Below are 16,716 nucleotides of genomic sequence, written 5' to 3' on the forward strand. Positions count from 1 at the left end.
CAAGCTGGCGTGGCCTACCTTGGCCACGCCCACACAGGCAACTGCCCCCCCCGCCCCCCTCAGGCAATAAACAATTCTGATCCAACTCTCAATGAAATGGACTTTGACATCCCTGCTCTAGCTCTTGTTCCACCAGATTCACCCCTCAGGTTTCTTCAGCAGAGCTCCAGATGTCTCTTGATCTGTGGTAGGATTCAAATCATTTAACAACCGGTTTGTCCAGGGTCACATTGGCTGTCGTTGGAGGCATGACCGATCCCATGGGAGGCATGGCCCATCCTGAGCCTCCTGTGAGAAGCCAACCTGACTCTGGGCAAACCGGTTGTTAAATCCCCCCACTCCACTATCAAAGACGCTCCATGGCTTAGGACCTGGTTATTTACGGGACCGCCTGCTACCACCAATAGCCTCCCACTGGCCAGTACGCTCCCATAGAGAGGAGCTCCTCCGGGTGCCGTCGGCCAAACAATGTCGGCTGTCGGCCCCTAGGGGGAGAGCCTTCTCTGTGGGGGCACCTATGATTTGGAACGAGCTCCCCCCAGAGATACGGAGGATCCCGGATCTGCGCACCTTCCGCCGCGCGCTTAAGACTTTTCTATTTTATCAAGCTGGCCTGGCCTAAATCTTCCCCCTTTTTAAATGTGGAAATTTTAAATTTTTAAATTTTAAATTCGTCTTATTTATAGGGGTATGGGTAAGGCGTTTTAAATTGGGGAGCCATTTTAGATTTAATTCTGTTTTAAACGTATTTTAATTGTTTATATTGTATGTTTTTAATTTTGGCTGTTCACCGCCCCGAGTCCTTCGGGAGAGGGGGCGGTATAAAAATCTAATAAATAAATAAATAAATAAATAAATAAATAAATAAATAAATAAATAAATAAAGGGTTCCGGGCACTGCACTGCAATGGAGGAAAGGGAAATGGAGCGGCCAGCATAAGGGGAGGAGGAGGAGCAGTGAAAAGGCCTCCTTCCCTCACTCTGGGCACTCCCTTTCCAGTTTCTCCATTGCAGCCCAGGGCCACAGAGCTTGCCCCACCCACCACCACCCAGATGCCCTCACTTCTCCCAAGTGTTTCTTTGCCTCCCTGATTTCCAGCTCCATCGCATTTCTCTCTTGCGTTTCTCACTATTGTGTGCAGAGAAACAAGTTTGTGGGACTAAAAAAAATTACTCAATCAATTCCAACTTCATGAGAGCTTTTTTCATGAGAAGATGGAATTGATTTATTGAACTTTTGTTTTCTTTAGTCCCACACACTATTGTTTCCCTGCGCACAATGGCGAGAAACGTGATGGAGCTGGAAATCAAGTAGGCAAAGAAATGTTTTGGGGAAGCGAGGGCATCTGGGCGGTGGTGAGGCAAGTTCTTCGGCCCACAAAAACCTCGTCTTTGGGGTCCGACCCTGCAAAGCAGAGAAAGAGTTGCCAGGAAGAAGGCAGTCAGGCTGGGAGTTGCGAATTCTTTCTCCCCTGCTCCAGTCCTCCTCACCTGCCACCCCCAAATTGCATCAGTAAAGGTGGCTGGTGGCTAAATGAGGGTCAGGAAGCTCTGCCATGCCCAGTGAGGGGGGAAGAAAGGGCAAGAGGAGCCTTGTCTCGCTCCATGTGACCCACTGAAAGGAAGCGGCAGCCTGACCACTTCCCTTCCTCACCCTCTCCGGTGCTGGAAGCCAACTGTCAGCGACAGGCCCAGCTGCCCATTTATCCCTCTCTCTCTTTGTGTCTCTGGTCTCACCCAGTGCCAAAGTCCACCATGCAGGCCTGGAAGGGCGCACCTATGACATGACGATGGGCAGCAGCAGCAGTGGCTGGGCATGCTCGGATAAATGATCTATGAACTCATGCAGGCGGATGTAGAGCATGCCCAGGAAGCAGATGCAGGCCCAGAGGGCAGCCTTACTCGGGTGCAGCAATGGTGGCAGCTCTGGAGACATCTGTGGGAGAGGAGGAGAAGGAGGAGGAGGGGTGCTGAGATTGGCCCATGGAGAGAGGGAGGGCTCACCTGCAAGCCACCGCCCATGAAGAGGCTGCCCAGGTAGCCACTCAGTGCCCGCAGCAGCTCGTGTATCATAGTGCAACACAGGAACCAAGCCTGAGCCCCCTCTTTGCAGGAGCCCCAATGACACCCCCAGGGTAGAGCTGGCAACACTAAATTGGCCTATGAAGCCCATTGTCTGCTGAGCAGCCCAGCTGAGGCCTCGCTCACCAGCCACTGAGGCACCTGAACTCCCAGTAACAGATGGGGTCTTTCAGGCACTTAGCTTGCCCACCTGTTCATAACTCCATTCCGCTCCCTCCAAGCGCCTTGTCAGAGCTCCCTTGGGGTCTTGCCTGCACTGATGTTGCTTGCTGGGAGGGGGAGGGGGGCAGTAAGAAGAGTGTTGAGCTGCCAAAATGGCCTAAGTAGAGCCGGGCAAGGCCAGGAGTGACTTGGAGGGGAGGGGCTAGCCATGAGGGGGGCCTGGGCATGGTTTTGCACACAAAGTTAACTACCAGTTCAGCAAAACCAGTGCAAACTGGCTGAATCCCACCACTGCTCTTCATCCTAGTTGAATGATGGGGCATGTTGGGAACAATGGACCAAGAGACACTGCATGCAAGTGATCCTATCCAAGGCCTCAATAGCTTTCCTATTCCAGGTTGTAGCCAAGGCCTCAGAAGGACCATAAAAGCCTTGGGTATAATCCTCGGTTCCCTTTGGAGCCCCATCAGTCACTAAGAGTGGACTGGTCAAATAGATCCGGCCTTCCTGCAGAGACGGGAAGCATAAATGAATCTCAAAGCCATCAGGCCATGATCTGACCAGGACAAAGGGGACCAGGATAGCTCCCCCTCAGATCCCATTGGAAGTAGTCTGCTTTGAGTTGAGCCAAGAATGATGGTGGCCATGGTGAGATGCCTCTAAGGCCTGCCCCAGGGATGGCAAATGGACATCACTCAAGACCATAAGTCTGGGGAACCCCACAGTCAACTGAGAAATGCCCTCCAGAGGCTCAGACAGGGAGGTTGCCCTGCAGCAGGAAGGCTGGTACAGTGGCAACGATTCCTACTGGTTCTTTTTTTTTTTTTTAATTTGATTTATATGCCACCCTTCTCTGGAGACTCAGGGCAGCTTACAATGTGCTAAGCAATAGCCTTCATCCTTTTGTATATTTATACAAAGTCAGCTTATTGCCCCCACAAACTGGGTCCTCATTTTACCTATCTTAAAAAGGATGGAAGGCTGAGTCAACCTTGAGCTTTGGCGAGATTCGAACCTGCAGTAATTGCAGGCATCTGATTTTAATAACCAGCTTAATAACAGGGTGCCTTAGACCACTGTACTACCAAGGTTCAGTAGGAAAAGAATTTCAGACCTGGCAATTTGGGGAGCAGCACCCAAAAGACCCAAAGAGACACCCAGATGACAATTGCTACCCTTAGGTTACAGCAACAAAAGTTTGCTAGTCTTGCCAAAAAAATTGCAGTTAATATCCTGAGATACTTTCTCAAATTCCGTTTCTGCCTCATGCCATTTTTTGCAAGTAGCCCTCCTATGATCTGACCAAACTAGGGCATAAGCCAAAATCCATCTTGTGTGCAGGGGTCACTTTCATGTAGGTCAACTACACAACTTCCCCATGACTCCATCTGCTCTGTGAATTATAAGAGACACAAAGATGTTTTCCATGCTGCTGCATGAAGAGAAGCTGTTGCCAAGGGCATAGGATAATGGCCTTCTCCTGCAATTATCAGAAGAACAGTCATTCTTCATGCATCCCCTGTAGATTTCAGACACAAAGATCTTCCAGGATAAAACCTGCTTTAAAAAATATCTCTGAGTTCACCAGCTGGGAGGCAGAATGTGTCACCTTAGCCTGCCTTGCAGAGAGCTCACTCCTGGATTTGAAAAGACTCACATGCCTTTGTTTCCTCTATGGCCACAGCCCAAACACAGGTAAGAGGAAGGATTTTTGATATAAATTTCTCTTGATGCCATCCAGGTGGCAGAGGTGGTGTCTGCTCTGCTAACGTTCCAGTGAGATTTCAAGAGCAACCTTCATATCAGTTTCTGCATAAACCTCGATTTCTGTCCTAGGAGGGAAGGTGATAAGAATGACCAGGCAGGAGTCATGCAACTGTTGATCCTGATGCTCTTCTGGCTCCTGGCTCCAACTACAGCAAAGAGGCTGCAAACCATGTGTGTGTTCAAGGATTATATCGATTTAGATGGAATCTACTATAGGCCTGGTGATTTCATTATTGGTGGGAATTTGCCCTTGGGAGCCATGTACCTGTCTGATGTCCAAGACTTTAATAAAGTGAATCATAATCCCGATATTAGGTAAATTTCAGCTGGATGTGAAACATGCAGATAATTATTCTCTTTGCTTGACATTCAGGGACTTTTTTTAAAAAAAAATACTTCTACTATTTGTATTGTCCTGGTGTAGTTCACATTTTGTGCTTTTCTCCATAAAGTAGCAAGCTCTTCAAATAGGTTGGAATTCTCAATCGCTTCACCAGGAAGATGATAAACAACAAAAATAAAGAAGGAAGCTGTGCTGTCTTAATGAATTAGTCAAATTATTATATTTATCTCCCCAGTAAATTCTGGTAGAAAATACAAATAAAAACTCAGCACTCTTCAAGTGTTCAGGAGTTACAAAGATTCCTCTCAGTGCTGGAATCAGCATTTCTCATGAATAATGGCCTTCAGTAAATCTCTGAGGTGACCTCGCTGTAGTTCTGTGCTCATCAATCTTTACCACACCTGAAGAAGCTGCTCAAGGAGAGACCTTAAATAATTACATTACAAAAGGAGCAGCTGGAAAGGATTACAGCCACCGCAGCAGAGTGAATATGGCAGGGATGATAGAGAGCATAAACCAGTCCATGAAACCTATGGAAAGGGTTGTCTCCTTTCTCATAAGGTCATCCAAGTTTAGCCAAGGAAAATCCTTTGAAAGAAACCCAAACCCAATGAAATTTGGGAGTTTCTGCCCCCAAAAGTCCCCCCAAACAGTAAAGCAAGTTCTACAGCCATGCACAAGGTTTCCTGTAATATTTGCCAATGTTTTGCTCACTACAGACCCGTCACCAGTAACTACCAGCAGTTCTTTGCATTGATGTTTGCTGTCTCTAAGGTCAATAAGGATTTTCTTCTGCTCCCCAACATCACCCTTGGCTTCCACATCTATGCACATTTCCAGACTGGGGTATTTATTTCCTTAAACAGCCTCTCCATGCTCTCCTCACAAGACCAAGTGGTTCCAGGTTACAAATGTGACCAGCAGGACACTCTGCTCTCCGTCATTGGTGATCTCAGTGCCAGGTTCTCAAGGCAGATGGCCTCCATCTTCAGCATCTTCAAGGTCCCACAGGTAAGAGAGCTCCACTGGATACAATATGGAGTAGACAAAGATCAAAACACACACATCAGCCAAGAGGAAATTAAAGGTAGTTTGGGGGAGGCACATCATGAGCCTCTGACTCTCCGTTTATTCTTCATAAAAGGGCAGCCATCATTTTAGTGACATTTATTCTCTGCATCAGGTTGTTGGGTTCTTCTCTTGTCTTCTGACATATCACAATCCGTCAAGATGTGTAAGTGGTGGCTCTCCCTAAAAAGGGAAGGAGATGAAGCTTGCCACTGAGGGTCAGTCAGCCTGACTGGTGGAGCAAAATCCACACAATGGTGACTCCTAAAGTTGCCTTAAGACTTTACTTTGTCTTTGAAAGATGAATCTCACTGTTTTTCAGCTCGGTGTTGGCTTTGAGTTCTCTCAGAGAGAGAGAAGAGTTTATCCTTCCTTCTTCCAGATTAATGCCAAGGAATCTCCTCAGTATGTGGGTTTAGTCCAGCTGATCCTGTATTTCCAGTGGAACTGGGTTGGTCTTTTCGCCCCTGAAGATGACAGGGGAGAACGTTTCGTCTCAACTCTGACACCAATGCTCCAGGAGAAGGAGATCTGCCTGGCCTTCACTGAAAGTTTAAAATTAGATGATATTCAGACTAGAATAGACAAAGTGCTTCTCAATTTACAGACTTGGATAAAAACTGAAGTGATTATTCTGTTTGGAGACTATGGTTGTAGTTACACTGTACAGACACTTTTATTTTACCATGAAATGTTGAGCAAGACAACATTGCAGAATGTTTGGATCTTAACCTCCCATTGGAAACTTAGTCTGGATGATTCTGAAATCATATTGCTATTTCTAAAGCCTTTCCATGGAGTCCTGCATTTTAGGGACCACACCGGGGATGTCTTAGAATTCAGCCATTTCCTCCTGTCTTTAGACCCCTTGAGCCCCCAAGGAGATGTCTTTCTCCCAGAATTGTGGGAATCTGTCTTTCATTGCAAACTCCACAAACCAGGCAATATCACTGCAAAGGGGGAAAAACAATGCACAGGAAAGGAGAATTTGCAGAATCTGCCAAATTATGTTTTTGAAACAAGCATGACAGGTGAAAGTTACAAGATCTACAATGCCATTTATGTTGTGGCACACGCTTTACATGCAATGTTTGCATCCAGAGCCCAACCGACCATGATGAGGCTTGGAAAGAGGATCTCAAATATCCAGTCATGGCAGGTAATTTCTGTGGCTTCCTTAGAGAGGAAGCTTCCCATATGCATTCCTTCAATTACTGATTAAATATCTTCTGGTTATTATATCAATGCATATTCAAAACAATTATTAGAAAAATGTGAATTAAGAATAATGTTTTGTTGGAAGAGTTTGGGGGGGGGGAAGTGATGGAAACAAAGGAGCTGTCCATAAGACCCGTTGTTGTTTTTGTTGTTGTTTTAAAATAATTTTTATTAAACAATTTTGTCTTTAAAAACAACCTAAAAAACAACTACAAATACATAAAAACAAACAAAGCAAACAATATATGCCATCTACATTTATTTTACAGCTTTCTGTATTGGCATATGTATTTTGCTTTTGTGGTTCTCTATTCTATCATATCTATTTACTTCTCGATAGTAGTATAATATCATTACATCAATGTATATATTAACCCATATAGTAATATTCATTATTCTTGTCTACCGACTTATATTTATTTATATTCACATCTCTTTGTTTAATGTTTTTCAATTACTCCAATTTAGGTTTCATCAGTACTAAGATAAACATTTCCTGTTTTGGTTTCTATTTTCAAACCAACTATACATGTTATTCCATACTTCATAATAGTCCGAATCATCCCTCTCTTTTAGCTCCATAATCATTTTATCCATTTCTGTGCATTCAAGAATTTTTCTAATTGCTATTTTGTCTGAAGGTAAATTATTTTGTTTCCAGTTTTGTGCAAATATGATTCTTGCTGCAGTGAGTATGTGTAGTGTGATGTATTGAAGTTTCTTATTCATTTTCAAGTCCAGTATTCCTAATAAAAATAGTTCTGGTTTCAAATCTTTTTTTTTTTTTGGTCTGTAATTTCTTCCAGCCATTTTTGAATTTTGCACCAATATTTCCTTGTGATGGGGCACGTCCACCACATGTGATGGAATGTTCCAAATTTGTGGTTACATCTCCAGCATTTGGGGGATAAATTTGGGTACATTTTGGCCAATCTCGCTGAGGGCAAATGCCATCTATAAAACATTTTATAGAGGTTTTCTTTGTAGGGGACTGCTGTTGTAAGTTTATAGTTCCTTGTCCATAGTTTGTCCCACTGTTCTAATTCTTCCTGTCCTCTACCATCCCCTGGAGTCCATTTAAGCTCATGCCTACTGCTTCAGTGACTCCATCCAGTCACCTCATTCTCTGCCGTCCCCTTCTTCTTTTTCCCTCAGTTCTTCCCAGCATTAGGCTCTTATCCAGTGACTCCTTCCTTCTCATTAGGTGGCCAAAGTATTTCAGTTTCATCTTCAGGATCTTGCCTTTTAAAGAGCAGTCAGGGTTGATCTCCTCAAGGACTCCCTGGTTTGATCGCCTTGCAGTCCAAGGGACTTGCAGGAGTCTTCCCAGCACCAGAGTTCAAAGGCCTCCATTCTCTGGTGCTCAGCCTTTCTTATGGTCCAACTTTCACAGCCACACATTGCAACTGGGAAAAAGATAGCCTTGACTATACGCACTTTTGGTGGCAGGGTAATGTCTCTGCTTTTTAGTAAGCTATCTAGATTTGCCACAGCTTTCTTCCCCAGGAGCAAGCATCTTTTAATTTCTTGGCTGCAGTCCCCATCTGCGGTGATCTTGGAGCACAGGAACATAAAATCTGTCACTACCTCCATTTCTTCCCCATCTATTTGACAGGAATTGAGAGGGCTGGATGCCATAATTTTAGTTTTCTTAATGTTTAGTTTCAAGCCAATTTTTGCATTCTCTTCCTTCACCCACATCAAGAAGCTCTGTGGTTCCTCTTTACTTTCTGCCATTAGAGTGGTATCTTCTATATATCTCAGTTTGTTGATATTTCTCCCAGCAATCTTAATTCCATCTTGTGATTCATCTAGCCCTGCCTTTCTCATGATCTGCTCTGCATAGAAGTTAAATAGACAGCCTTTCCTAATTCCTTTTTCAATTTTGAACCAATCAGTGGTTCCATGACCAGTTCTCACTGTTGTTTCTTGACCCGCATATAGGTTTCTCAAGAGGCAAATAAGATGGTCTGGCACTCCCATATTTTAAAGAACTTGCCACAATTTGTTGTGCTCCACACAATCAAAGGCTTTAGCATAGTCAATGAAGCAGAAGTAGATGTTTTTCTGGAACTCCCTAACTGAATCTCCGTGATCCAGCGTATGTTGGCAATTTGATCTCTAGTTCCTCTGCCTCTTTGAAATCCTGCCTGTACTTCTGGTAGTTCTCGATCCACTTACTGCTGGAGTCTAGCTTGTAGGATTTTGAGCAGAACTTTACTAGCATGTGAAATGAGTGCAATGGTGTGGTAGTTTGAACATTCTTTGGCATTGCCCTTCTTTGGAATTGGAATGTAAACTGACTTTTTCCAATCCTGCGGCCACTGTTGAGTTTTCCAAATTTGCTGACAAATTGAGTGTAGCACTTTGACTGCATCCTCTTTTAAGATTTTGAATAGCTCAGCTGGAATACTGTCACCTCCACTAGCTTTGTTGTTGCTCAGATTTTCTAAGGCCCATTTGACTTCACATTCCAGGGTCTCTGGCTCGAGGTCAATGACCAGCCCATTGTGGTTATCAAGGACGCTAAACTCGTTCTTGTACAGTTCCTCTGTGTAATTTTGCCACCTCTTCTTAATCTCTTCTGCCTCTGTTAGGTCCCTGCCATTTTGGTCCTTTATCATGCCCATCTTTGCATGAAACGTTCCCTTCATATCTCCAATTTTCTTGAAGAGATCTCTGGTCCTCCCAATTCTATTGTTTTTTATTCTATTTTTTTGTACTGTTCATTTAAAAAGGCATTCTTATCTCTTCTAGCTATTCTCTGGAATTCTGCATTCAATTGGATGTATCTTTCTCTTTCTCTCTTGCCTGTCAGGGTTCCAAGTAACACCCCCAATGAATGAAAACTCCAAGGCTTGAGTTTCCTCAAAGTTGCTTTTAATTTGAGATGTCATATTGGGACATCTGGGAAAACTCGAATCTGAAAGTTTCCAAGTTTTCTCCACCCAAAGAAAAGTTCAAGTCCCTGCCCAGCACCCGCAAGAGTCCATCACATGGTCCAATCAAACATTGTTCCAACTGGAGATGCCTCTCAGTTCCAGCCTTTGAGGTGCAGGGCAAGTTGTCCTTGACTTCTTGAGAAAGGAATGTTATTACTATACATCACCCAAGTTCCATACAATCCCCCCTCCCAATTTCCCACAGTAGTAAATGTAGCAGGTCTGAAGGCCTAATATAAAACATGGCTTCCAGGTCTGACATTGCCTTTCGCTTCCCTTCTTTCTTCAGCCACTTATAAAGCTTCCTCAGAGAACCATTTTGCTTTCTTGAATTTCTTTTTCTTAGGGATGGTTTGAGTTGCTACCTCTTCTGCAATGTTGCGAACCTCTGTCCATAGATCTTCAGGCACTCTGTCTACCAGATCTAATTCCTTAAATCTATTTGTCACCTCTACTGTATCAGGGATATGATTAAGTTCATTCCTGAGTGGCCTTGTGCTTTCCCCTACTTTATTCAATTTAAGCCTAGATTTTGCAAGGAGAAGCTCATGATCTTAGCAACAGTCAGCTCTTGGTCTTGTTTTTACTGACTGTGAAGAGCTTCTCCATCTTCGGCTGCAGAGCACATAGTCAATCTGATTTCTGTGTTGACTGTCTGGTGATGTCCATGTGTAGAGTCTTCTCTTGGGTTGTTGGAAAGGAGTGTTTGCTATGGCCATCCTATTCTCTTGACAAAATTCTATCAGCCTGTGCCCTGCTTCATTTTGTACTCCAAGGCCAAACTTGCCTGTTATTCCAGTTATCTTTTGGCTTCCTACTTTAGCATTCCAATCCCCCATGATCATAAAGACATCGTTTTTTGGTGTTAATTCTATAAGGTGCTGTAGGACTTCATAGAACCAGTCAACCTCAACCTCTTCAGCACCAGTGGTTGGGACATAGACTTGGACTGCTATGATGTTGAATGGTTGCCTTGGATTTGAACTGAGATCATTCTGCCATCTTGGAGATTGTATCCCAGTATTGCTTTTCCTACTCTTTTATTGACTATGAAGGCTACTCCATTTCTTCTGAGGGATTCTTGCCCACAGTAGTATACCTGATGGTCATCTGAATTAAATTCACCCATTCCTGACCATTTTAGTTCACTGATTACTAAGATATCGATGTTCAGTCTTGTCATCTCTTGTTTGACCATGTCCAGCTTGTCTTGATTCATTGATCTTACATTCCAGGTTCCTATGGAGTACAGATATTTACAGCATTGTACTTTCCTTTCACCACCAGATACATCCACAGCTGAGCATTCTTTTGGGTTTGGCCCAGGGGTGAAATGCTCCCGGTTCGGACCGGATCGCCTGTTCCAGTAGCAATGGCGGCGGGTGGTTCGGAGAACCGGTAGTAAAAATCCCTGCACCCCCCCTCCCCATGCCCAGCTGAGCGGTCATCAGAGGCTGGTTTTTTTATTTTAAAAAGTATTTTTTCTACAACCTCTTCGGCCAAAAAATGCTTTTAAAAGCCTCTGACGATCCCAGCTGAGTTGCCTGTCAGAGGCTTTTAAAAGCATTTTTTCTGCAACCTCTTCAGCTGAAGAGATTGTAGAAAAAATTGTTTTAAATGTAAGGAAAAAAAAGTTGGCCACCCCCACCCAGTCACATTACCTGCCCACCAAACGACGTCCATAGAATCGGTAGTAACAAATTTTACATTTCACCACTGCTTTGGTCCAGTCACTTCTGTTGTGACCCAGGCCCACATAGTTAGTATTAAATACAAAACAGTTCCAAAAAACAAACAGATTTTCTTAAATAGCTGAGAATTAACTCATTCTCAGCGTATAATCAATTAAATTGAAAGTAAAGTTCTCAAAACACCATTCTTCAGTTTATCTCTGACCTTGGGATAATTAGGCAAACTGCCAAATGCATTTCTTGGCAACAGTTCAGGAACAGAAGATGCTGACAAGAAAGAAATACATCTGAACACGAAGCAAATCTCTCAACGGTTGTTTTCCGGCAAAGGGGCCAAGAGCCGTTGCTGGTCTTTTAAGCCTCATGAGAGGGGCCAATCATCTCTTGGCCCTACTCCTGAGTCGTCCTTTCTGCTTTAGCTCCTCCTGCCTTCTGGCAGTTCTTCTCATACATGCACTAGGAACAGGCTCCTCCTGTTCCTCTGCCTCTCTACTGTCAGCCTCTGGAGGCTCTGAAGTCTGTGCATCACTCCCCGATGGCCCTGGCTCCATCTCTGCCTCCGATGCAGAGCCCTCATCCAGGCCTCCCCCAGCCTCCAGGACTGACCCATGTTCTTCCTCAGCCTCATCGCTGTCCGACTCCACTGCCAGTTCCGCAGGCTGCTGGCGGACCACAACAGCTTCATTCTTTCGGGCACTACTAGGACTAGCCCTCTGCTCTTCCCCAATAACATATTGGACACCTTCTGACCTGAGGGGCTCATCTTCCAGCGTCATATATTTTTGCCTTTTGGTACTACCGTCCATGGGGTTTTCATGGCAAAGATACTAGAGTGGGTTGCCATTTCCTTCTCCAGTGGGTCACGTTTTGTCAGAGCTCTCTATGATGACCTCTCCATCTTGGGTGACCCTGCATAGCCTAGCTCATAGCTTCATTGAGCTACATAAGCCCCTTCGCCACAACACGGCAGTAATCCATAAAGAGGGCCATAACTGTAGCTCTAACTAAATAGTCCTATTTCTAAAGGTCTCCTTTTTTTTCAGATTCTTCCTTATTTGAGGAATGTGCAGTTCAACAACAGTGCTGGAGATGAAGTCTCCATCTCAGAAGATGGACTGGAATCTGCTCGTTATGATCTTTTGAATTGGGTTCTCCTCCCCAATCGATCCTTTGTTCCCATAAAAGTTGGGCAAGTAAATCCTGAGGCTCCCCCAGGCCACGATTTCACCATTAAATCTGATGGAATCGTCTGGGCCACAAAGGTGAGCTGCAGGGAAATGTTGTAAGTTCAGGGAAAGAGTCATTCTCTTCCTGAGATGCAGAACATCTTTCTAACTTGAAAAATGATCAATTGAATCAGAAATTATGGCATTTGGTGAAAAATCTGCTTTGCACATAAGACCTTTGAGGTCTGATTTATTTCATTCCATAAAGAATTAGACTTGGAACTGACTTCTGCTTGAAACACAGGATGCAATTAAAAGGAAGCAACAGTGATTTCCGCGAATCACTTCCTCTCAGTTGTATCCTGATAGTTCGTTCTTTTAGAAATTCTCTTGTCCCATCACAAGACTTCCTCTGCAAACTGAGACTCCAGTTTCAATCTCCCACAATATTAATCTCCCACATTTATGGGTGTGTCAGGAATGCCACTGGCCTGAATCCCTCAGGACTGTTCTGATAGGCAGTGGCAATATGTTTCTTTAGAAGAGAATCTGAACATAGAAGAAGGAATAAGGAAGGGAAATAGGAATGGGGAAAAGAATAAATGCAGCAGGTTCATTGCTCAGGCCATCTCAAGTATTTCTTTTTTCTCTATCAGAAGGTGCCCTTTGCCAGGTGTGGCATCAAGAAATGCCATGCAGGAGAGAGGAGAAAAGTTCCAGAGGGAGAGCCGGTTTGCTGCTACTATTGTGAGGCTTGTCCAGAAGGGACCTTTTCTAATCAAACAGGTAAACAGGACTTCAAATATAGATCTTCCAGGATCAAAGAAGACATTCATTAAGTCATTTTTGTCATTTTAAGAAGATTGACATGAAACCATATTTTTCAGCAAAACCTTTCAGTTCACAGATATAAACTGCCCTGGCCACAGAGGCACCTTTCCCGATCCTCAGCAGTTCCGTGCAGGATAGTTTTAGGGCAGAATTTATGAATGTCCAACTTGGATTTCCACTCCTACTCTAACCTCCTATTGGAAAAAGTGCCTTCGAATCTTTCGTGAGGAAGTGGGGTGTGTGGTCCAAGGTTTAATTTTTATTATTTATATTATGCTTCTTCTGTCACCACTATCAACCTCTGAGTTAATAGACCTGCCAGGGAAAGAGGACATTCATCCTGGAAATGCACAGTGGAAATGGAAATGCACAGTGAATGGACAGCTGGAACTGGATAAATCCTTGTCTCTGGCTAATCTATTCTCAGGATCATCATAAACAAAGGATTATTTGCTCTTTTTAATTCCCCATAAATAGCATAGGGGATATTTATTTATTTATTTATTTATTTATTTATTTATTTATTTATTTATTTATTTATTTATTTATTTATTAAGCTTATATGCCGCCCTCTCTCTGGAAGGACTCAGGGCGGCTCACAGCAATAAAAACAGATAAAATCAATATTAAGTTTTAAAAACCATTAATACTCCCCTTAAAAACCCCTTCAGTCCAATCTGGCCTGGCGGAATCACCATGTCTTAAGGTCACGGCAGAAAGAGCGCAGGTCAGGGGCCACCCAAAGCTCCAGTGGGACATTACTCCCTTTGTAGGTAGGTCAACAGCAAAATGGCAACACTCATATCATTAAGTGGGAGGAATAATCTGCATGGTACTTGCTGAAGGAATCCTTAGACAAAGACTTTTGATTTCAGATGCAGCTCACTGTGAACCCTGCCCAGAAGACCAATATCCCAACAAGGACAAGGACCAATGCATTGCCAAGAAGATCCACTTCCTTGCCTATCAAGACACCCTGGGATACACTTTAGTTTCTCTCGCTCTTTTTCTCTCTGTGAGCACATCTGCAGTCCTGGTGATTTTCTATAAACATCATGACACACCAATCGTCAAGGCCAACAACCGAAATCTCACCTACATCCTCTTGGTCTCTCTCCTGCTCTGCTTCCTCTGCTCCTTCCTTTTCATTGGTCAACCTGGGAAGGTCACCTGTCTCTTCCGACAATCTGTCTTTGCCATTCTCTTTTCCCTGGCAGTTTCCTCTGTGTTGGCAAAAACTGTCATGGTGGTTCTGGCCTTCATGGCCACCAAGCCAGGGAACAGGACAAGGAAACTCTTAGGGAAACCACTGACCAACTCCATTGTCATAGCCTGTCCCTTGATCCAAGCAGTCCTTTGTGCCACCTGGCTGGGAATCTCTCCTCCGTTTCCCACCTGGGACTTTCACTCCTTGTTTGGAGAGACCATCTTGGAATGCAAGGAAGGCTCAGCTTTCATGTTTTACATTATCCTTGCCTACTTAGGTTTTTTGGCCTTCATCAGTTTCACAGTGGCCTTTCTGGCTAGGAAATTGCCTGATAGTTTTAATGAAGCCAAGTTCATTACTTTTAGCATGCTGGTCTTTTGCAGTGTTTGGATCTCCTTCCTCCCCACCTACCTCAGCACCAAAGGGAAATTCATGACGGCTGTGGAGATTTTCTCCATTTTGTCCTCTGGAGCTGCTCTCTTGGTTTGTATCTTTTTCCCCAAATGCTACATTATTCTACTGAGGCCGGATCTGAATTGTAGAGAAAATATAGTAAGAAATAAGAATTTCTAACTAATGCAAAGGCAAATATAAATGCCTCATTTATATTTGTCTTTCAGGCATGTTTAGAATCTGATTTTTTTAAAAAAAAGTTGACAAGAAGGAGGAACATGTCCATTAAAAAATTCCTTCTCATGTGCTGCAATTGGTTACATGTCCGGTCCCATAGATTTCTATTGGGATGCTGCCATTTTGGTGGGAAGGGGAGGCTTGGGGTGGGGGGGTTGTGCAGGGTTTCATTTGCATTGCTTTGCTGTACCTTGTGGGGAAAAGGGAGTGGGGAAGGAATGTGCCTTAGGTCATTCTAGGGCGAGGGGAAGGAATGTGCTTTGAGCCATCTGCTTTATCTCACCACTAGAGATAGTGAAATTGAACTGCCTGGGAGCTGACAGTGACTCCCTTCTCTGGAGACTCAGGGCGGCTTACAATGCACTAAGCAATATGCTAAGCAATAGCTTTCATTCACTATGGTAGGACCCAGCAATTGTTTCTTGAGTATTAGCCAAACCAAGTAATCCTTCAGAGGTGGGTGAACACACCCATCTTTCAAGGATGAATTCATGCTGGGTATTGCTCAACTGTAGCTTTGTTCCCAAGAACTCCTGACTTTCTGCCTCCACTCTTCCACCCCTCTTGCCTCCGTCACCTCTGTTGCTCTCATGCAAGTTGACTCTCCACTGCTCAATTTCGTTCTATTTAACAAACTTAACCTATTGGAGGAGTGGCAGAACCTGGGCATGGAGTCAAAAGAGCAATCAGCCTAAACTCTCTACATAGCCACAAATAAACTAAGTCCAATCCCTCATGAATTCCATTAACCTTTATACAATACCAAGATAGTGCTAAACATTAGTAGAGAAAGTTACTGTTCGTATGATTAGTAATTAATAAATCTAGTTGGAAGTTCATGTATGATCCAAATGTTTTGCACCTGACAGAATGTTTTCAAAGACCTAGCTGGCCAAAGTCAAGGCCATCTCCACAGAAACCAGTAACGGCTGGAGGGAGTGACTTCTACGCTTCACAAAATTTCTTTGTTGGGGAATGTGACTGATGACACACCTTGGAGGGAGGGGAAAACTGGGTCAGAGGCAAGGCGCAAATTGAGTGAAGTCAGAGTTTCAGCTTTGGAAGCCATATTAACCTCAGAAGCTTCCACCTTCTTGCGCTTGGGAAAGTAGGAGGGGGGATTTGATAGAGTGGTTTTTGTTAGACATAATAGCATTCTTCTCTTTGGTCAAGGTCATAGTGCTCCTGCATCTGGAGGAAGAGTGTTTGCAGAAGTGTCTCAAGTTGGGATGGATGGTGACTGGGCCATGTGATGGACTGATGGGTGCAGGGGCTGGATATGGGGTTTTGATTTATTGAGGGAAAACCCGGAACTCTCAGATTCGGGTTTTCCTAGATGTGCCAGTATACCTATTCCAATAAATAAAGATTTTGAGATGAAGATTGTCTTGGAGTTTTTAATTGGAGTTGGAACATTCTGGAAAGCTGACATTGAGTTGGCTTCAATTGGTCAGTGCCGACATGACACTCCAAATAAACAACTGGATTTTCCTTGAAACTTTGCTTGAGGCTCTTGCTTTTACTAGGGCATTGGTCGGAACCTTGACAGCCAATCCGTCAGGCTGATTGAAGAAAGGGGATCTCTTGGGTATTCTGGCATTGGGACGAA

General features: G+C 44.0%; 1 protein-coding gene across 1 annotated transcript; it reads left to right on the forward strand.

Moving 5' to 3' along the window:
- The first annotated feature begins 5,933 nt into the window (after window positions 1-5,933).
- On the forward strand, window positions 5,934-15,050 carry LOC139313048 (vomeronasal type-2 receptor 26-like). The gene is made up of 4 exons (XM_070938391.1): window positions 5,934-6,581; window positions 12,317-12,535; window positions 13,096-13,225; window positions 14,146-15,050. Exons 1-4 carry the CDS (start codon window positions 5,934-5,936, stop codon window positions 15,048-15,050), a joined length of 1,902 nt encoding a protein of 633 aa, XP_070794492.1.
- The last annotated feature ends 1,666 nt before the right edge of the window (window positions 15,051-16,716 follow it).

This window comes from Pituophis catenifer, unplaced genomic scaffold (genome assembly GCF_029215685.1).
Source record: "Pituophis catenifer annectens isolate HBS135680 unplaced genomic scaffold, rPitCat1.0.hap2 SCAF_1, whole genome shotgun sequence".
In the NCBI taxonomy this organism is placed as follows: Eukaryota; Metazoa; Chordata; class Lepidosauria; order Squamata; family Colubridae; genus Pituophis; species Pituophis catenifer.